Source organism: Physella acuta, unplaced genomic scaffold, assembly GCF_028476545.2.
Source record: "Physella acuta isolate Inbredline_101_S28 unplaced genomic scaffold, ASM2847654v3 ptg000697l, whole genome shotgun sequence".
Classification (NCBI taxonomy): Eukaryota; Metazoa; Mollusca; class Gastropoda; family Physidae; genus Physella; species Physella acuta.
Window position 1 is genome coordinate 197,986 of NW_026732216.1, and position 22,816 is coordinate 220,801.

Here is a 22,816-nt window from a genome sequence, read left to right on the forward strand (position 1 = left end):
ACCTGCCTTCACCAACCCCCCTCCTCCACCCCATTATCAGTAGAATAATATTACAAAATGTTTAAAAACACAACCATTTAACTGAAGTACTTTAAAAACACATAAAATGTACACGAATGGCTGAGCACCACCAAACTTTTCAAAATTTAACAAAGTAATCACAAAGGTGTAACCGTCATCCTACAAAGAAGCAGGAAGTATTTTAACATTGTAGTGGTTTGGGACAATTTTTTTAAACTTCACGGTATTTCCAAGTTATTAAAAACATTTCAATGACATTTTTTTTAAAAATTTGAAACTGGAATAAAAAATTTAAAAATGGACTCAATAAATTGGTTATTATATAATAGTAGGCCTAGATTCTCATATTACTATCCAATTAACATTTAATAACTTACTTGTAAATGCTTCTTAAATGGTTAAACCTAACCGATCCAGTTTATAACGTTAACCCTATAGATTAAAATACTAGCACTGGCAGAAGTGAGACAGCCTTAACGCGAATATATTTGCTTTGTCACGCGATATGCACGGGGTTACCTTCATCGTCAAACCAACCATGCGAATCGCTTAAAGGTGGATTTCAGAGTTTCTTCTGAACGGAATGGAGTGCATAGAAAATATATACTGTTAACCGTGTCAGCCCAGCGGAAATTTTAATCCCCCCCTCCCAAAAAAAAATAATAATTTCAAGGGCCTTTCCCCTCCCCGTAGAAAAAAGTCTGGAATAAACACTGGTGTCCGCAAAATTGTGTGAAAGGCGCTCACTTCTGCATATTTTTTGTTTCTTTTTGCATATCAATCTTCAATTAAATTAGCATTTTGGTTTTAATTTTTGGAAAAGTAAAATAGAAAATAGATCACGGAATTTATATTCGAAATTTTTTCGGAAATATTTGGTTGGCATATTTTCTCTGGTAATACATGTTTAGGCCCTACTGGAAATGATTTTAAAGAATTATCTATATATATAATTCTCTTCTGGGAGCCGCTAGAAAACAAGCTGCAAAAGCTCTCCCTACCTCCCCACCCCTACATGGTTTTTTGTGAGCTGTGTTCACTCTAAATGTTTACAAGCAGAGCCAACGATTTTAAACGTAGGGGGGGAGGGGGGAGGAAGGGGAGGGGGGGGGTTATGGTCCTTAACGAGCTACTTATAGTGTTTTAAAGAAATATTTTCAGTGGCAGCGTTGGTACTGTCGAATTCACAAATTTTGAATTACTGAAAAGTAGAAAAAACAACAACTAAATAGCGGCGTATGTTATGCCGCGGGCCGGCTCGTATTTTTTATTTGACTAAAAATGAGAGAAAAAAACAATTCAAAACCCTCTCTAATGAAAGTACATTTACAAAATACGTATCACGATTTGAAAACAGTGTGCTTAACATTATCCAACCTAAAAAAACGAAAGTTAATATTCAATTAGCCTAGGTGTATAAAAGTTGTGTATTAATCTTGTTTCAGTTTTATTTATTTTGACTGGCATCGTCGTTTGGGCTGCCGACGTTATTCCTAAGACAATCAATGGAGCCACTTCATACTCGCTGTCGATTGGGTACTCATTTTTCCTGAGCATCATCGGTGGGATTATCATCCTGATTGGCGGGATAATGTATGGCTGTTACAGAAGGAGGTCTCAGACACCCGTTGGTTAGGGAGATGTTAGGAATCACATACAGGATATGGATAAAGAAATTCAATCAGGTGTTAGGAATCACATAAAGGGGATGGATAAAGGCATTCAATTAGATGATAGGATTGAGATGAACAAGTTTAATAGGGACATTGAATTAGATGTTAGGATTCAGATACTCACGTTTGATATGGACATTTAATTAGATGATAGGTTTCAGATACACAACGTTTGATAGGGACATTTAATTAGATGATAGGATTCAGATACATTTGATAGGAACATTTAATTAGATGATAGGATTCAGATAATAACATTTGAAAGGGGCATTTAATTAGATGATAGGATTTAGATACTCACGTTTGATTGGAACATTTAACTAGATGATAGGATTCAGATACACACGTTTAATTGGGACATTTAATTAGATGATAGGATTGAGATGAACAAGTTTGATAGGGACATTGAATTAGATGTTAGGATTGAGATGAACAAGTTTGATAGGAACATTTAATTAGATGGCATGATTCAGACACTCACGTTTGGTAGGGACATTAAATTAGATGATAGGATTCAGATACTCACGTTTGAAAGGGACATTTAATTAGATTTTGTATTCAGATACACACGTTTGATATGGACATTTAATTAGATGATAAGATTCAGATATACGCGTTTGATTGGAACATTTAATTAGATGATATGATTAAGACACAACGTTTGATGGGAACATTTAATTAGATGATAGGATTCAGATACACACGTTTGATAGGGACATTTAATTAGATGGCATGATTCAGACACTCACGTTTGGTAGGGACATTTAATGAGATGTTAGGGCCACAGGATCATGTATGGCGGCTACAGGAAAAAGTCTGATTTAAGTACTTGATAAAGGATTCCAATCACTTGGTACGAATAGAGAAATTCAAATCACATTCAGATAAAGACATTCGGTCATTTGTTCAAAATATTTTGCTTTGATTGTAAGGTTAATCTAGATATCTAGTGCTGGTTTTAAAAAAAAACAAGAAAAAGTAAAACAATGACAAACACTTTTTAACAAATTAACTACGACATTTGAGTTTCTTATTTGTCACCCCCAATCTCTTTTCTCATTAAGCAGAACGGTAGTCTCCCTGTCCGCATGATAATTGTTTTAGATCATTCGAAATTATCTCTTTTTTTTTTGACTTTGATGTTCTATGTTTAACTACAAATGTTTTCTTGCTTGTGTTGATGGCTTAATAATCCAATATTGAAATATTTGTATTGATAATCAACAGTCGTCTGTCAATGTTGAATCATAGTATTTTATTGTTTTTTTTTTTTGTTTTTTTTTTGTTTTTTTGTTTTTTAATATTTCAGTTTAAAGTTATCAGCTGAAATAAACACTATTGTCTACATAATTTCCATTTAATTTCATACATTAAAATCAACTAAATTTGAGCATCCCCAATATTATAATTTACGATTTTTATTTAATTCAAATTTTTATAATAAGCCAATTAAAATTAAAACGATGAAAAACAATGGCAATCAACTATTTTTTTTTAATAAATACTAAAGTTAACATCATATTTGACTAGTTAGACATGTAACAAACGATCATCGCACTTATCAGTCTTTACGTAATACAAAAACAAGAGGACACCAATGATGAGGCTGGTTCCTCCTATGATGCTAATGATGAAAGAGAATCCAATGCTGGAACTGACGCTGTAGATAGTTCGCCAGACAGTTGTGCATGACACGATAGAAAAAACTGGAAGCAAAAAAAAAAGAATGTTTAAATAAGTTACAATCTAGAAAAAATTAATTGATTTGTATTTTTTTTTTTTAAGAACACACTGCATTATTTTATTTTCATAATACAAATTATAATTTATGCGAACAAATACAATTTAAGTTATAAAATAATTTTTCAATCCTTAACATTGACGAAGTCATACAGTTCTCAAAAGTTGGCAGATGAAATGATTGTCACCACACATGCTACATGTACTTTCCCCAACCCTGGTTCAATTTAGCAAGCACTTGTGTTGTCTCATAACTATTAATTAGACTAAGATTTGCTTAAAAATTCCTTAGATGCAGACACTAAATTATTACTGAAAAGTAACATTTGTGCTAGTGGATCTGCAATAAGCTTGAGTGAAGTTGTTTGAATTTATTCACTTTGAACAAAATACATTTGTATATGATAAAAAATTTCTATAAATCTTAAATCATATTCCTAACAGCTGTAATATTTGTATGAAGAATTTAATATTTAACTTTCAATTGATTTGTACGAATTATAAAGTTATTCTTCGGATTTGTTGATAAACACAGCATTGCATTTTTGACTTCTGTATTATAAAAAGTTTAGCTTTGTTTAATGTAATATTGGAAATAAATTATTTCATCTTTAAATGAATCACTTTTTTCTCTAATTGCAAACTTATTTTGTGTTACAGGCAGTAATTAATTTTCTTAATTAATTACTAATTGCAGACAAAATGAAACTAAATTACAAATCTCTAAGGATATGGGAAACTACATTACCAAGCTTTAGGATTACTTCCCTTACCTCATAATAAAATACTTAAAAAAAACTTTTTAAAAAACCACGTTTTTCTTGTGGACTAAAAAGTAGAAAATAACTATTTACATACATTTGATGACAAAAAACGTGGGTACGTTCACCATCAAATTTCCCGACCCATCTGCCCGACCCACGTTTTTTGTCATCAAATGTATGTAAATAGTTATTTTCTACTTTTTAGTCCACAAGAAAAACGTGGTTTTTTAAAAAGTTTTTTTTAAGTATTTTATTTTCTCCTTTTTAGTCCGTTGCTACACATGATATACGTGGTTTTTAAAAAAGTTTTTTATATAGTTTATTTTCTACTTTATCTAATGACTTGATTAAGTATGAATTGACTAAGTGTTTATAAATACACGGACTAATAAAACACTTGAGCGACCAGGATTCGAACCTGGGTTGTCGCGGCCACAACGAGAAGTACTAACCACTATACGATCACGGCCAGCGCGATCACATCGATTGGGGCCGAAGTAACTGTGTCAATAAGCCTCCAGTCTTGTCGGTATCTTTAGAAATCATGTCCTCAATTGTATGGTCCTTGGGGCGTAATTAAATTAAGCTAATTACGGTCTCTAATTGCTAGTTTTTATGATTGCATGTGAAATTGTTAGGCGAAAGTAACCTGCATGCCAAATTTCAGATCTATAGAGCAATCAGAAGTGGGCTAATTTTCGATGTCAATTTTAACAACAAACACACAAACGCGAAGCTGAGTTAATAAAAACGTGTTAAAAATAAAAAAAATAAAAATATACTACTCCAAATTAGTCAAGCTTAAAGTAATGCAGGCGACATTTAGCTATTTATAGCATACAAATTACCTGGTTACCTCCCTTGATTATCATTTAGCTGTTTTTATTGTGTATTGAATCCACCTGGATTAAATCCCCTGTCTAACAAGGACACTAAGCTTGTCGACTACAGTACACATCGTCCTAGTTTTCTATTTGAGACCGTATGGCTTATACTTCCGAAACCCAACATGAATGAAAAAAACCAGAATGAATCACTTCCCTTAACTAGCCATCGACGCAGCGGGTGTGTTATCTCCCATGCTAAAAAAACAATTCTCTTCTTCTAGAGGAAGGGCTGATGGCGGACGTGAAAGACGTCACGGCTTGGTGCTTATAAAATGAAGCGTAGCGTAGTTGGGTTTTTTTTATTAGTGAATGAGGGGGGGGGGGTTATTAAGAGGATGCGGAAGGATTTTAGAAAGTTTTGTGACGTAATGACGTAGGGATGAGTCAATGTTTAAAGAGCGTGAAAAAAGAAAAAGAAAAATTCCAAAACTCGTTTTCAAAACTTCCGTTACTTTGCTACGAACAATCGCTGAACAACAAGCATTTGTTTTCTTAAATAGAACGTAATAATTTAATTATGACAATATTGTATATACAAGGAACATTTTTAAAAAAAATAATACAACTTTTAATTTAATCTCAACACGTCTTAGACATAATTTATTAGAATTATGACTTGAGACTTGTGATCAAGCTGGCTCGCAGCTACACTAAGTATACCGCACAGTTTGACACGAATATAGATTTAAAGATTCAATATCTACACACGAGACTAAGTAAACTACAAACAGTACTAGATAATCCTTGCGCGAAAATGAAGCAATATCTAAACAAAAACTACCGGTATTCCAAAAAAAATTAACATTTCGAGTATAAGATGGTACTAGTTGCCTTACATATCGAGTATAAAAAGCTACTAGTTTTCATACTGTATACATATGAAACAATATTACCTACATTATTGTACAGGAAAACATTATTTAATAATCCGATTTATGTACGAAACGGTCGTATATTCTCCTACAAAAGTCACCAGAACTAGACAAAAGTCAAAACGTCAAAATGTCAATGAGTATAATGTATCAACTTTTTCATACCAGTCACGCCTATATCACAATACACACACAAAAAACGGAAGTTATATAACTTACACGCCACACTACTTGATGCTGTAGACAACAGTGTCAGCACAATCGTCCGGTACTGGTAGGTCTTGCAGTGTATGGCTAAACCAATCAAAGTTACCGACACAAAACTGAAGAACATACCAGCAAGGGCCAGTACTCGGCAAATCAAGAGGGCATCTGATAAAACATTACAAAAAAAATATACTTTCTAAAATTGTAACAAATAATTCATAATAAATTACAAAGTAACTGAGAGTTGCCAAAATAGGCAGAATACAAAAAAGGTTCAAAAGCAATAGTTCATCAACCACACACAGTTTCTTATATTTTGTAAAATATCTCAATCTTAATTCTAACCCTCTGCATACTTTAACCCACTATTTATACCTAACAGACAAGAAGCTCTATTACTAAAAATACAATTAATTTTTTCATTCGATGTTTTCTTTTTACGTTTTCAAATAAAAATTTCCATTTAGTGAAACAGTTTCTGTAAAAATAAAGACTATACTAAAATAAAATTTAAATTAAAAAAAAAAATGCCGCGATTGAAAAAAAAAATTTAAAATATTTCCATTTAGAGGAGTATTTTTTTTTCTTTTAAAACTATAGGAACTCATTTCAAGACTTCATTATTTAAAACAATGCTAAAAAATCGGACAATCCATTTTGTACTAATAATATGTATTAATTATGTTGTTGTAGTTGTTCATATGACAAATCGCGTACATAAATTTACCTGTGTTAAGTCGCTCTGGGATACTTCGACACACATCCTGCACACAGTACCTCCACAGACCCTGGGACTGGTCACCTTCAACTGACCATTGATGGGATGCCAGCCCGATCACGTGGAGGACGGTGCCAAGACACATGAGTAACAGGCTGACCGCCGGACATCGCATGTTAGTCCTTAACTTCGTCCACGTAACTGATCAAGTTACATATGTATCAATACACCATTCCCCTGTAAAAGTTAGTTCCATACCGTTTAAAACAGAAGAAATAGTTTCACTTTTTTACGAACTTACTCTAGATTATATTTCCTTTTAACTCCAAAAAAAGGTACTGTATTTTCTTCACAATTTATGCTCTATAGTAAAGTCTATAGAACTATAAATTTGAACACGTTTAAATATTCAGTTATTTTTTAAATGTTTAATTTTTTACGAACTTACTCTAGATTATATTTCCTTTTAACTCCAAAAAAAAAGGTACTGTATTTTCTTCACAATTAATGCTCTATAGCAAAGTCTATATAACTATAAATTTGAACACGTTTAAATATTCAGATCTTTTTTTAAATGTTCTTCTCTTTTTAATACTACGAATTTATGAAAATGAAGTACACATTAGTTAAACTAAATTGTAATACAGTTAAAACAAAGCATTCGTCATTCGTTAATAGTAAATTAATGTACTTATGCAAAATGGCAATGTCTTTCACCTTACCAAAATGTCGTTAGTCCTTTCAATGTGCAGAGTAAAAACGGATTAGCTGCATTAAGGAAATAAAATACCATGCACACAGCCGAACTTTTCACTACATAATTAGATTATTTCCGAGTTCAATATTTTCACAATGATGGCTCCCAACGGGAAACTAATCCACATATTAGACTTTACAGAAGTAGTTCTTAACCTTTTTGGAGGTACCGAACCCTACCAGTTTTTAAATGAAAAAAAAATCAAAAACAAATTGAAGAAAAGTGAAGCTTAAATTAAGTATATTAATTAAATGAAACAACAATAATGTTTTTTTAAGAACAAACACAATGTTGATAATACATAAAGTTATGAAGTAAAATAGGGTATTGTTTTTTGTCGTAAACATCACTCGTGTTAAGTTTCAATGTTTGTTAAAGTTGTTTCCCTTGCGATTCAAGACTAATTCATAAAAAAATATAAAGCCATAGAGTTCTATGTTTCTTGTGGGCGCTCTATGGCTATAGTATCAGTATAGAAATAGCATTACGATTTTGAAAAAGATGGGGCGTGAGGAAGTGTGTGTTGGGGGGGGGGGGGGAGGAGGGGTTAGAACGAACACCGATTGAAACAATTGTAGGGAGGGGATAAAAAAAAACTAACTCGAAAAAAATAGTAACATTTATTCGTCAAAATCTAAACCATGTTTTATCCAGTTAATAATAATCATTAAAAAAGTTTTAAAAAACCCACGTTTTCTGATTGAACTAAAAAGTAGAAAATAAATACTATTCATCACAATAATGCAAGCGATCACTCTACTATAAGCGATGAAAAACGTGGGGCGCCGAAGTAAAAGTTATATTACTATTGATTAGATAATACTATTGACTTTTATTAGGGAGCTTGTAGAGAGTCAACAGTATTAGAAACTGTAAGAAAATCACGGCGCCCCACGTTTTTCATCGCTTATAGTAGAGTGATCGCTTGCATTATTGTGATGTATAGTATTTATTTTCTACTTTTTAGTTCAATTAGAAAACGTGGGTTTTTTTAAACTTTTTTAATGATTATTATTTTCTACTTTTTAGTCTTTGTCTGTTTGTTTGCATTGAAATCTTGCTATCGATTTTATCTTTTCACTTTTTTTTGGGTAAACGAAGACAACTCGTAAAAAGACAACTCGTAAAAAACGAGAGACCCTTTCTTCTTCGGTCTCAATCGCAAGTGAATGATTGTCAGAGGTTAGTTGATAGCGGTTAGGACGAGGGCTGGTTACTGACTAGAACACATAGATTTGAACCCGTGTCGAGTGGGATAGCAATCGTGTGCCCAACCACTCGACCATATCGTCTCCCCCAAACTGGCCACCAGTGGTAATAGTTACCTCCTGTAAGTTTAAAGTCGGTTCAAACAAAATTAGCCTGTCGCGACGTGGGATCGTTCGCTTCACTGCGCGCGGCAAGAGAGAGGCGAGCTACGCGTCGCTCGTTTTTTTTCTAATGGCTCGCAGAGGAGAATTATATATATAGATTATATAGCGGTCTAAAATGCTCAATAAAATGTTTCCATTGATCAATTTTGTAATAATAACAATTGAATATTCTATGGTCATCCAAAAGAAAGCTTCCCTGAAAATTTCAGCGCGCTAGCTAACTGGGAAGTGCCAGAAAATTCGATCGCAAGATTTGATTGGAAAAACAAACAATCAGAGAAAGCAAGTTAAAGAAAACGTGGGAAAAAAAACTAAAGTAGTAAATTAGCAGGGTGACACCAACTTAAAATCTAAAACTAATGGAGGGTGTGGGGCGATACACTCATTTACGGAAATGACGCGTTCGCTTTGAAATACAAGCACATAACTTGGTATCTTGAGCTTCAGAACGTCTAGTCATGAGGTGGCATAATTCTAAAAGAGCGAGTGCTTCTAGTCCTGAAGTGAAAAAAAAATCTGGCATTAAAGAACATGTTAAAAATACAAGACTCATAATTGTTTAGATACACAATCTCTATATATAACTCTCTTCATGGGGACCATGCGAGACACCACCAAGACCTAAACTCAACAGATCATATCGCTACCACCCCCACCCCCTCCAGTCTGGTGAGCTGTTTACTATTGGGTAGAACTAGTAACGGCTATTATGGGCAGATAAGTTAGATTTTAAACGATTTGAAACTAAGGGGAGGTAATAACACGTTCTGCTTGAACTTTTCATTGTCGTCTGTAAACTGTCGTCACGGATGGCTGCTTTCACGGGGAGGGGGAACGGGGAGAGGGGTGGAAAGTGAGGGTGAGGATAATCATCCTGCTCGAACTACTGATAGTGTTTTAAAGCAAAGGAGCCGGCCCGCGGCATAACATACGCCGCTATTTAGTTGTTGTTTTTTCTACTTTTCAGTAATTCATAATTTGTGAATTCGACAGTACCAACGCTTCCACTGAAAATATTTCTTTAAAACACTATAAGTAGCTCGTTAAGTACCATAACCCCCCGCCCCCCCCCCCCCTTCCTTCCCCCCCCCCCCCCCCCCACGTTTAAAATCGTTTCAAACTAAATTATCTGCCCCTAATAGCCGTCACTAAACCCGACTCCACGAAGGTAAACATAGCGTGAACCACAGCTCACTAAGACTATGTAGGGGTGGGGATGGTAGGGAGCGCGTTTACAGCTTGTTTTCTAGCGTCTCCCAGAAGAGAATTATATATATAGATATTATCAGCCGCAGCATTGGTAGTGTCCGAATTCACAAAATAGGAAAAATAGGAAATAAAACAACTAAATAGCGGCGTATGCTACGTCGCGGGTCAGCTCGTTATAATTATTTGAATACATATTTCTTAATTATGCCTATACAAGACTCATAGTTCATCGGATACACATATCCTAATTCTGACGAAACAATACTTATAGATCTAAAGATACAGAAGTCGACGCTGCGTTCGCAGTGTTTCTGTTAGGCGATTCCTGACGTATTTATCCTGTTTTCGCACAGATGATAAGCTAGTCTCAAGTAACTACAGGGCTGATATTGTCACACATAGCTGTCACAGTGTAGGGGGGGGGGGGGGAAGATGACTGGCGGGGGGTAAACAAGTTGATTGACGTCGTTAGTTTTAGCAGTCAGGCCATTGAGTAGAAGAGTACTGTTTGTGTTTATGGTGTGGTGTGGTGTAAGTCGGACATTACTTTATTTAATGTGTGTGAACTAATGTACACGCACACATAAACTCGATGTGTGTGATTGTAGATGTATATGTGTGTAAACGTGAAAGTGTTTCTATGTATGTATGAATGTTATATATATATATATATATATATATATATATATATATATATATATATATATATATATATATATATATATATATATACGTGCGTGTGCGTGCTAGTTTGTTTTTTACATGCATACTTGTATAAGTGTGTGTGTGCGGTGTGCGTGCGTGTGCGTGTGTGCATGCCTGTGTGTGTGCGTGCGAGCGTGTGCATGTGTGTGTGTGTATGTGTGTACGAAAGTACATGCACATACATATATTGTTCCCATATAACTGTTGACATGATTAATGTAATAGTTTAAGTGTAAAAGCGTAGTAACTGTAAATACTTTTTAATTAAAAACAAAAATCAAATAAAAGAAATATATTTTTTGAACTTGTAGAATATAGAGATATCCAATTTAATGAAATTCGTAAATTATGAGTTATGCATTTTAAAATAAATCTTAGCGATCTTTATGCATTTACTACAAATATTACATTTCATTACAATAACTTTGTAATTAAAGCCATAGTTTAAACAGTTTCTTTTTTTTTTTTGGTTGTTGTTTTTTTTCTAAATATTTAGATTTTCTCTTCCAAATAGTTTTACTGCTTGTGGTTCTTTTTTATGAGTAACTTAGATATTTATAGTAGAGAAAATATAACCCTACAGACCCATACCATGTAAGCGTATTTGTTTATTTGAAGTAAGGTTAAAAAAAACAAATATTTTCGATGCCGTAAATATTTTGGTCTATAAATAGCTCCTTCATAGTGTGAGTAGTTGGACAGACGTGTTATCTTAGATGGTAAATGGTGTTTGAGCTGCAAGTAACTCTAACCGCCAGTGTCCTGATTGTGTCGTTGTGGTATCAGGATTCAACGACGCAAAGTTTTATTAGTAAATGTCTACTGTGTTTCTCACACATGAAGTGATTTCGGAATAAAAGAGAGAGCAGCTTTGTTTTAAGTAGTGTATATTTATTCAATCTTATTTTAGTTATATGATTTTACTTATTCATGCTGATAGCATAAAAGGCAAGTAGTCTTGTACATATTTCTTGTACTTTTTTACTTTTCGTATGCGAAGCAAATAGAAAGTATTGTAAACGTACATCGTGTCAGCCAGTAAGTCAGTCAGTGAGTCAGTGAGTCAGTGAGTCAGTGAGTCAGTGAGTCAGTGAGTCAGTGAGTGAGTCAGTCAGTCAGTCAGTCAGCCTGCTTGTCTGTCTGTCTGTCTGTCTGTCTGTCTGTCTGTCTGTCTGTCTGTCTGTCTGTCTGTCTGTCTGTCTGTCTGTCTGTCTGTCTGTCTGTCTGTCTGTCTGTCTGTCTGTCTGTCTGTCTGTCTGTCTGTCTGTCTGTCTGTCTGTCTGTCTGTCTGTCTGTCTGTCTGTCTGTCTGTCTGTCTGTCTGTCTGTCTGTCTGTCTGTCTGTCTGTCTGTCTGTCTGTCTGTCTGTCTGTCTGTCTGTCTGTCTGTCTGTCTGTCTGTCTGTCTGTCTGTCTGTCTGTCTGTCTGTCTGTCTGTCTGTCTGTCTGTCTGTCTGTCTGTCTGTCTGTCTGTCTGTCTGTCTGTCTGTCTGTCTGTCTGTCTGTCTGTCTGTCTGTCTGTCTGTCTGTCTGTCTGTCTGTCTGTCTGTCTGTCTGTCTGTCTGTCTGTCTGTCTGTCTGTCTGTTAGTTTACCCTATTTCAGTTTTCTTAAAAACCCATAAGAATTTACTTTTAATATTCTTCTGTCTATCGTTCGTCGAGCAAAATTTCGAACACTTCCAGCGGACTGATTTATTTCAAATTCTTCACGTGGTCAAAATTCGAAGACAATATGTTGTGAATTAAAATGTTACATGATTAATTAGATAGTTGATTAATCAACTGTTTCAAAATTAATTAAGGTTTTGTGTATTAAGTACGAATGTTTTACATTATGATACACACTTTGGTTGCTGTTCATTTGGTGCGCAGTTCTTTTTTTTTTACACTTTGAAATACCTTAAAACTCACTTGTGAAACTAGTATAGACCAAATACAATGGTATATGTCTGTTATTTTAAAAGCAATTATTTTAATTACTACACACAGTTGAAATACGATTGCTGAAGAAAAAATGGGTTAGAACGGTAGAAACGTTCTTTGTAAATATAATTCATCTCACAGCGTTATTATTAGAATATATTTCTCTTAATACACTCTTGTTTTGCCTAAAATAGTTCCAAACTTAGCACGTGTCGCATCATTTACTTCAGTTGTATGTGTTATGATCCAATTGAAAGTGTGTTGCCGGGCGAGATGCATGTGTTGTTGATGGTGTCACTGCTTGTACTGAGTGCTGCTGGTGTGGGATCGACAAACACGACACAGTCGGACGTGGGTGGCCTAGACGACGCCGGAAGTCAGGCCATCCGTGAAATGATGGCCAAACTTGACCAGGTTCTCACCCAGACACAGTCCTGCTATTACAAATACGGTGAGGTTTTAGTTCTAAAATTGTGTCAGGTAGGGAGGCAGTGCCGGCGCCAGGTTATTTAGCGCCCTAGGCAAAACTTATTAAAAGCGACCCCCCTCCCCCATTTTTTTTCGTGCCCCCCGTATTATCAGAGGCGACCCTTCCCGGCGCCCGGGGACAAACTTTCGATTTGCATCCCTCCTCAAACTTTCAAGTTTTTCCAACCCATTTTGGCGCCCCCCCCCCCCTCCCCTACGGACAGCGCCCTAGGCGACTTCCTCGTTCGCCTTATAGGTAGCGTCGGTCGTGGGGAGGGGGTATTATGTTGAGGGGGATTAACAACAAGGTGTTAGCATTAATTAGTAGATCATATGTGAAACCGCGTTGTGGAATGGTAGACCCGAAGGTCTCAGGTTCGGATCTCGATTCGGACTTATGACTCCAGGACGCCCCAGACTAGAAGCGGCTGGGTATAGAGCTGACTACATCACCATCTCTCTATATAAAAAAAAACACAAAAACTCTACTTCTTTTCGTTCGCTAGGTTTTTAGTAGATCTACTAAATTAAACGTTAAGATCTACAAATGTAGAAAGATATGAAACACTTTGGCATAGAAGAATGTTTCACATGATAATTGATATCGCTAACGAAAACAAGCGTTAGATACATGGCATAGATATTCGAAACGTTTAAAAGGTAGATAACTCTAAACTCTGGAGAAAATCATGTGTTGTGAGTTGCCATGCTTTTACTGCCCGTCATTTATGAGCTCACATTTCATACCAAAAAACGTATATTCTTTGCAGAGGCGTAGCGAGGGGGGGGGGGTCGGAAGGGGGGTGCGGACCGCACCGGGTAACACCATTTAGGGGGTGACACCAAGGCAAAAAAATAGAAAACTATATAGAAAAAAATGATAATTCCACTTAATTAAGTGATTAATTCGAGTGTTAAATAGTCTTTTAAGAGGTGCAAATCGAAAGTTTGAGGGGAGGAGGGGGGTGCAAATCAAAAATTGAAAGTTTGTCCTCGGGAAGGGTGGCTACGCCTCTGGGGGGTGACACCATTAAGTGCCGCACAGGGTAACACCCGACCACGCTACGCCACTGATTCTTTCTCACATTTTATTATTCTCTAATACTTTTTTCTAATAGCAATTGGTGTTTATAATTATTATTTTAATGACATACATTATTTTTATGACTTATTTTTAACACAACGTTTTATTCAAATCATCATTAGTAATATATATGTTTAATAATTCTTGTTGATGTTTTTGATCACTGATATTCAAAATACTACTTCAGGTAGCAGTAACCAGTGTATCGATCTAATCAGCGATCGATCAGTTATCTCACAGTTATGTGGTCACATCGCAAATCTGGAGTCGAGGCTGCAGCAACTGTCCACAGAAATCCTGACCATTTCCGGTGCCATTTCCAAATCTCAGACAACTGGCCAGGATCTCGCTGAAATAAAAGCTGACATTGGTAGCTATTTTAAATAGATACAAGCTAAATGAGATTAAAAGATCATTTTAAGTAAAATAATTCCTAAACGTGTCAAAAACTTGTCATTATTCGTAAAACAACAATTTGCTAAAATCTAGTAACATAATTATACTGACCACTGTAGATTCTTGTTCAGTTAACCTATAAACATTAAGTTAAACTCCATGAAGCTAATCTAATCAATTAAAACCTACCGAGCTAATATAAGGTGAGGTCCAATTTACCACACAGGCAAAAATATAATTATGTCTTCTCGGTCTGTTATAATGCATGGTTCCAACACAACTTTCCGTGTGAAAAAAAACTATTAAAAAAAAAAAAAAAGCCCAAAAATGAAACTATTTAAAAGGTCTTGTTTTCATGTTCTCTACTAACACCAATTAGGTCTGCTAACAATGAATGTCTCGAGTTCGGATAAAGGTTCGGAGTCAAACCAGCTCTGATAGGTAACTGACTGACGTAGTGAAAAATAAAGACGGATGGTCAATAAACAAATGAGCTCCACTGTATCTGACCAGATCAAAGTTTTTTCCAGGCATCTCTTCGGAAGCCCCCCCCCCCCCCCCCCGAAAAAATTCTACCGCCCCCCAAACCCGCCCCCCCCCCCCCCACGAACGAAATGAAATTTATATAATTTATATAGAAAATATATACTTTTAACAGTGTCCGCCCCCCCCCCCCGAAGAAAGTCTACCGCCCCCCCCCCCCCCTCCCGGAGAAAAAAGTCTGGAAGAAACACTGGACAAGATCATTAGGTCTAAATCTTAACACACACGGCTATCCATAGTATGCATTGAGTTCGATCAAATCCCGTAAACTATGCGCAGACCCGCTAATGAGAATATACATGCTCCGTCATTCAAGCACTTTCAATGCCATATTTTTTTTTTTAAAATACTTTAAAGATAAATCTTTAATATCACCGATTGAATGACCTTTCTACCTCTCACCACAGCAACCCTCAAAAGGTCCTCCATCTTCTCTGCCTACCACCAAGGCCAGGTCCCCGCCTACGTGACCCACATAAAGGTGACCCACTACAGCACCACTGTCAACCAGGGCACTGGCCACAAGTTTGATGAACATAGTGGCGTCTTCAAGACAGAGATCGACGGCGTATACCATTTCAGCTTAAAGATCAGTAAGGTGGGTGTTATTTATTCAGTAACTTATCCAACGCCAATTTCTCTAACCAGCCTGACTGTCAAGATTTTAGTGTCTGCTTTTAACCCTCTAACTTTTGTCACAAATTGTCACCACACGTACTGAGCCACAATCACTTTTTAAAATCTAATTATCAGGTTTACATTTTTATAATCATTACGGTTGGCATAAGTGTTACCTTTTTATCTTGTAAAGTTGCTACTTAAACAACAAGAACAATTTTTTATTACTTCAAAATTAAATAAATTTTCTCTTTAAATTAACGTTTATAATCTGCAAAAAGCGACTTAAAATTAGAGGGAGGTTATTATGATTTGTATATAAAAACAATTTCCTGAATTGCTTCCCTTTATCATAATTATGAGATGGCAATAAAACTTTATATGCATCGGTTATTTGCAGTCGTAGAAAATTGTTAATGTGTTGTTGAGAATAATGGCTTGTTGGTAATTATGAGACCGGTGGGTTTGTTATGCAGGGGTTTGTTATGCTGTGTGTTGGTAGACAGGTGTGTTGGTAGACAGGTGGGTTGGTTGGCAGGTGGGTTGGTTGGCAGGTGGGTTGGTAGACAGGTGGGTTGGTTGGCAGGTGGGTTGGTAGACAGGTGGGTTGGTTGGCAGGTGGGTTGGTAGACAGGTGGGTTGGTAGACAAGTAGGTTGGTTGGCAGGTGAGTTGGTAGACAGGTAGGTTTTAGGCAGTAGGTTGGAGTTGGGTTGGTTGGCAGGTGGGTTGGTAGACAGGTAGGTTGGTAGACAGGTAGGTTGGTTGGCAGGTGGGTTGGATGGCAGGTGCGTTGGTAGACAGGTGGGTTGGTAGACAGGTAGGTTGGTTGTTAGGTGGGTTGGTAGACAGGTAGGTTGGTGGACAGGTGGGTTGGTAGACAGGCAGGTTGGCAGGTGGGTTGGTAGACAGGTAGGTTGGTAGACAGGTGGGTGGGTTGGTTGGCAGGTGGGTTGTTAGGTTGGTGGTTCGATAGGCAGTTGGGTTGGTAGGCGGGTGGGTTGGTAGATAGGTGGTCTGGTAGGCAAAAGGTTGATGAAGTAAGTTGTTATCGATGGTGATTTCAGTTGATGTGGGATTTTGTTTTAAAAAATGTAAACAAAGTAACTGATAAACGAATCAACGAGATAAGTGATTGATTATCAGACATGAAATATATGTGGTATTTAAAGTGAGAGGCTATATAGTATAGCGCCTTTATTACCCCTGGGAGGACTCAGGGACGTTCAACTTATTTGAACCCGGATTCGAACTCGAGAATCTTGGGTAAGCAGTCTAGCTCTCTACGGCTAGGCCACACCGTATCTACATATAAACATCGATGACTTGAACTCATGTTTGTCTTACAGGTATATTTTAACCCCTTCCCCAGTTCGTTGACATTGTCTTCAGTGGTCATACCAAACATGTGAACATACACATCTTCACAGGGTTTACGATCACTTTCTTTTGAGTATAGAAATCTGCAAGCTGTTGCAATGAAATTCCTTGGGTTAACCTTAACACACACGATTATCAATAGCATGACTTGCATTGAATACGATCAAATCCCGTAAACTATGCGCCGACCCGCTAATGTGAATTCACATACTACGTCATTCAAGCACTTTCAAATGAAGGAAATTTTTTTTAATACTTGTACAACCACGCTCGAACGCTTTTTTTTTTAAAGAAAAAAAAATGTAACCTGCTTATTAAGTCAAATCCAAGATTTGTCGAGATGTATAGAATATCACATAGCTGAAAATAGAATTATCGTCCATTCTTTTATCACACTGTCAAAATTATATCAGATATGTCTTGTTTAAAACATTGATATTTAATATCACATGTAATAACCTTCATCATAGATATTCTTTTTTTTACTGTTCGAATCTTAAAAGAGGAGAAGTTGAGGCGGGGGGGATGATTACTAAATAGAATTCAACTATATATATTAAAAAAATATTTTTGCAGAACCCTTCCCTGCAGTGTTCTAATCAACTCTCGAAAGTTTGACGGCGATCGGATGAGCCGTGTGAAACCGCAATCGACTTTTATTTTTAAATACCGTTTAAAGAGAAAAAATCGCTCCCTACCGGGGCGCTGTCCTTGAAAAATTAAATCCGATTTTTTTTTTTTTTTTTTGCAGAACTCTTTCCTGCCATGTTCTAATCATATCCCGAAAGTTCGATGGTGATCGTATGAACGGTGTGAAACCGAAATTGACTTTCTATTTTTTATATGGGGCGCCAGCCATGTAATTTTTTTTTCCGCAGAAACCTCCCCGGGGGTATTCTCAACAACTTCCCAAAGTTTCACGTCAATGTCATGAGAGCTGTAGTAATGCATAAAACACACACACTTTGTAGATATTTAACTGTTTCTTTCTTTTTCTCTCCGTAATACCATTGCATATTCATTTTAAAACGATTTTTACAATGGTGAAAATGTAAGGCTGAGTTCGTAGGTGCTGGGCACTTCGTAGGCTCAGCTGGCAAATGGAGCTATTATCATATAGACACGAATGTTTATTTCGCAGTAACCATGGTAATTGTTGTATTTTAGTAGGGGGGTGGGGTCTTACGACGAAAACGTCTTTTTTTTTCCCGCTAATTCTCTATTTTGACTTTAATAGGCCCTTAAAGTGTGTCGGCATTGGAGTATCCAGTATTTCTTCAGACTTTTTTTTCTCCAAGGGTGGGGGGATAGGAGGGGATAGGGGGGTCACTTAAAAAATTAAGGGGGGGGGGACTAAAATTTCCTGGTGATGGGGAGGACACTGTTAAACGTATATATTATCTATATAAATTCCATTTAGTTCGGGGGGGGGGTGGTAGACTATCTGGTGGGCGGAGCCCCCCCCCCCCCCCTCTAAGGGATGCCTGGAAGAAACTCTGAGAGTATCTACTTTGCCTAATGGATAAAGTCGGCCCTGTGAATATCAGATCGTAAACCACTTATGATAAAAATAAATAATGGAAAGATGATTAAAGCTTAGGAGAACTGACTGTGTTGGAAAGAAAATATTTCATATATTGCGGGTGTCGAAGTATTTCAGAAAGAAGGGAAGGATGGAATAAATATAGCGCTGTAGGTTTAATGTTATGCATTCAAAATAAGAAAATCAACATTAGTTGTTGTTGTTTTTTTGCATCTATAATATTTCGGGAAAGACGTTAATAAGTATACTGGTGCTAAATGTTTTAACTTAAACGCTTTTCAACATAAAGAAAAACAAAAGAAAACAAAATGAAAAGTGTAAGCATTTATTTAGTTTACAGTATATGTTCTTTTGTCTGTTAGTTGGTTCATGGTAAATAACACAACTCAATTTTGAACCTGTTCTAAATGCAGTGGTTCCGTTGAGATTTCACAAAAGCATTCGTATCCAAATAACATTACAAGACTATCTATATATTTTTAATTGAGGGGATGTAACAACATTAAATACAAGTGATTGCTAGATCTAGTTGGTTATTTGCCTGGTGTAAGTAGGGGCAGATAATTGTCTTTTAGAGACATCAGATTACGAATTGGGTTTAAATGCAAATAGTATTAGCATTATGTTGTATAACTTCTTTTAGAAGGAATTACTAAAAAGTGGGATATACTAATTAAAAAAAAAACTATAAAAATAAGATTTAAAATGCACTAACAATAAAATAAATAAACCGGGAGTGATCTCCCCTAAACTTTCTCAAATATTCTCATATAACATTACGGGGGATGGAAACTCGGGATCAAGACAATATTTTGATCCATTTTTGATTACTCAAACTTTTAAAAATAGAATAAAATCTCGTAGAAAAAAGAATTGCGCTAAACAAAATATGTATAATAGTGCGGAATATTATTAGTACTTTATAAATGTACATGCTTTTTTATAAATCGGAAATAGCGTAAATTACAACTACCGGTCATCGGAAATTACTCAAAATTTGAAAGTAGGCAGAGAATTAGATCTTTAACTTACGGGTGAGAATACATGTATATATATATATGAATTAGTACTCAAGTTATAGTCTTTTGAAAAATTTAAAGTAGAAAAAAAATCACTTCCGGTTATCGGAAATCGCTCAAAAGTTGAAACGGATCTACAAATTTGATATAATATTTACAAATGAAATATCATCAACCTAAATGTAACGGTACTCAAGTTATCGTGTTTACAGGCACAAAGACACACACACACACATACACACACACAAACACACAGACATATGGAAAATATTGCAAAACTAGGTTTTTCCGACTCAGGGAGGCGTAAAACGTCGAGATTTGCAAAAATTTCGATTTTTTTTTTCACGATTACTAAACTTTCTCTAAACTTCGTATATACGAGAAAGTAAAATTAGTATAACTTGATTTTTTTAGAGGAATTAGTAGCTCATTGTTTATCTTGCACTTCTTTGCAACCAATCCTTTCATTATAAAAGAAAGCAAATTAGTTTAATCATATTTTCATTTAATTTAAAATATTATTATTATAAAAGCTTTTTATGTGTTTTTTTTTAATGGGGAAGTATAATTCCCCAAAACAGATTGCTACATAAATTTGATGAAAAATACATATAGGAGGAAAAAGGAATTTGGATGATTTTTTTTTAACTGAGGCAAAATTCGAAGGTGTTTTGAGGTCTTTATTTCAAATGTATTTTTTACCATTAGAACCTTAATAAGTGCGGCAACGCCAACACATTTGATGAATTGTTTTCCTGGTGTAGGCCTACGTTTTATCCCTGACCCTTTTTACTGGCTGTAATTTGTTTGATTATTTCATCATCGTGTGCTAATTTTCTACGGCTTCCTTTTTCCCCCACAACAGAATCCGGAAATAAACTTAGAAGCTTACCTAGTAGTGGACGATCAAAATCTGGCCAACGCCGATGACGCAAATGACATCGATATTCTGACGTCACTGTCTGCCGGACAAGAGGTGTGGGTTGACGTCACGACCAATAATGTACCGGAAGCTGTTGAAATCCGGCTCACGTTCTCCGGCTTCCTAGTGGACTAGCCTCATACGGGAACCATGTGATCAGTTCTGGGTCACTCAGAAGAATAATATAATGACTTTTTCAAAAATAACGCGTCAAAGATTTTTAAATGTCAACGCTTTGAACGGACACCTACGCTTCTATAGGTTAATTATGGCTTCTTTTCTGTTTGTTTCTTTTTTTTTAATGTAAATTATTAATATGTAAATCAAATGCTTTTGTTATCTGGAAGATATAAATAATACATCGTTCCCTGACACATTTTTAGATATTTGAAAAAAAAATTCTTTGTTGTATTTTTACAATTTTAAAATTAATTATTATATTTTACGGATTTTTTTTTTGCTACCTGTTTGTAATTAATTATGCAAAAGTAGAGGAATAAATATAATACTGTTTTTACATAATATTGTGTTAGGAATGGAATGTAAATGTTGTAGGCCTACATTGATTTGTAATTTAAATGAGTTTTTTTAAAGTACTCTCTCTCTATGATGAAGATACATAACGTACAAGGAAAATATCACAAAATAATACAAATATTACAGAAACGAGATATGTAAATTGTATTTTGTTTATTACATTTTCCCATTCGTGACACGTGTTGTAGAAGAAGTAGAGTTTATTTGGTTCAGTGACTTCGAAATTTAAAGGGATTGTGTGATCAGCACTATGCCCAGCCTTCCTTATTAGTTAGGTACCCACCAAAGCTGGATGGACTCAGGGACCTTACGTTAACTTGAACCAGGATTTGAACTTGTGACTTTGGGATTAGCAGTCTGGCGCTCTACAATGTGCTATATACCTAGAAATATGTGCGTGTTTTTGCGATACTGATTCTTACGGTGGAGCTCAGAACTCCAATAGCAGATTGTTTAGGTCCTAGGACCTTTGACCACAGGAGCTTTGACCATAGGGGGTTTGACCATAGGAGGTTTGACCACAGCGGGGCTTTGACCACAGCGGTGCTTTGACCATAGGGGGTTTGACCATAGGGGGTTTGACCATAGGGGGTTTGACCACAGGTGTTTTCTCAGCGCTTGTGATCAAACACCAGTTGATAGACCACCTGTGATCAAAGACCCTCTGCTGAGAAAACACATGTGGTCAAACCCCCTATGGTCAAACCCCCTATGATCAAACTCCCTATGGTCAAAGCACCGCTGTGGCCAAAGCCCCGCTATGGTCAAACCCCTTATGGTCAAAGCCCCTATGGTCAAAGCTCCGCTGTGGTCAAACCCCCTATGGTCAAACCCCCTATGGTCAAAGCACCTGTGGTCAAAGGTCCGCGCACCATTGTTTAATATATGCAATTGTAATTTATATTCAATATGTTTAATATTTTGCACATACACTGGAATCTGTTGTTTTTTTTCGTTTTTCTTTTAATTATTGAGACTTTAATCGGGTCGGTATCGAGGTTGCTATAGAAAAAAAGTCCCGAATTTGAACCCCGTGCAGATGAGGCTTGATATCTCCAAACAACAACCAATCAAGCAGAAACAACTCCACAATCAAACAACTGCTGCCATGTAGTTTATTCTTGGTTGGGCAAAGACTAAAGAAGAAAATCCCAAAATAAAATCAGGCTGAATTCTGACTCAAATTAACACGTTATATATATCGGTGTTGGATTGGAAATCCGTGATAACATTGCAGATAATACGAAAAAGAAGAAAAAAATGTATTACTGATTGCTTGGAACGAAATATAGATACTAGCCTTTGATTCATTATAAAAAAAAAACCAACTACTTTCATAAACACTTGTGACAATGTAAAAATAAAGCAAAATTGTGATAACCACACTTGTGACAATGTAAAAATAAAGCAAAATTTTGATAACCATACTTGTGACAATGTAAAAATAAAGCAAAACTAA

The 22,816-nt window shown here is 35.9% G+C and overlaps 2 protein-coding genes across 2 annotated transcripts; one reads left to right on the plus strand and one right to left on the minus strand.

Moving 5' to 3' along the window:
* Positions 1-3,224: 3,224 nt before the first annotated feature.
* LOC131949439 (uncharacterized) lies at positions 3,225-7,623 on the minus strand. Its single transcript, XM_059311345.1, has 4 exons — positions 7,605-7,623; positions 6,892-7,119; positions 6,177-6,329; positions 3,225-3,400 (listed from the first exon to the last, which is right to left on the minus strand). Exons 2-4 carry the CDS (start codon positions 7,055-7,057, stop codon positions 3,225-3,227), a joined length of 495 nt encoding a protein of 164 aa, XP_059167328.1. The 5' UTR covers positions 7,058-7,119; positions 7,605-7,623.
* A 3,111-nt stretch (positions 7,624-10,734) lies between these two features.
* LOC131949434 (uncharacterized) lies at positions 10,735-21,863 on the plus strand. Its single transcript, XM_059311343.1, has 5 exons — positions 10,735-10,752; positions 13,079-13,299; positions 14,588-14,770; positions 15,747-15,937; positions 20,764-21,863. Exons 2-5 carry the CDS (start codon positions 13,083-13,085, stop codon positions 20,953-20,955), a joined length of 783 nt encoding a protein of 260 aa, XP_059167326.1. The 5' UTR covers positions 10,735-10,752; positions 13,079-13,082; the 3' UTR covers positions 20,956-21,863.
* Positions 21,864-22,816: the final 953 nt, after the last annotated feature.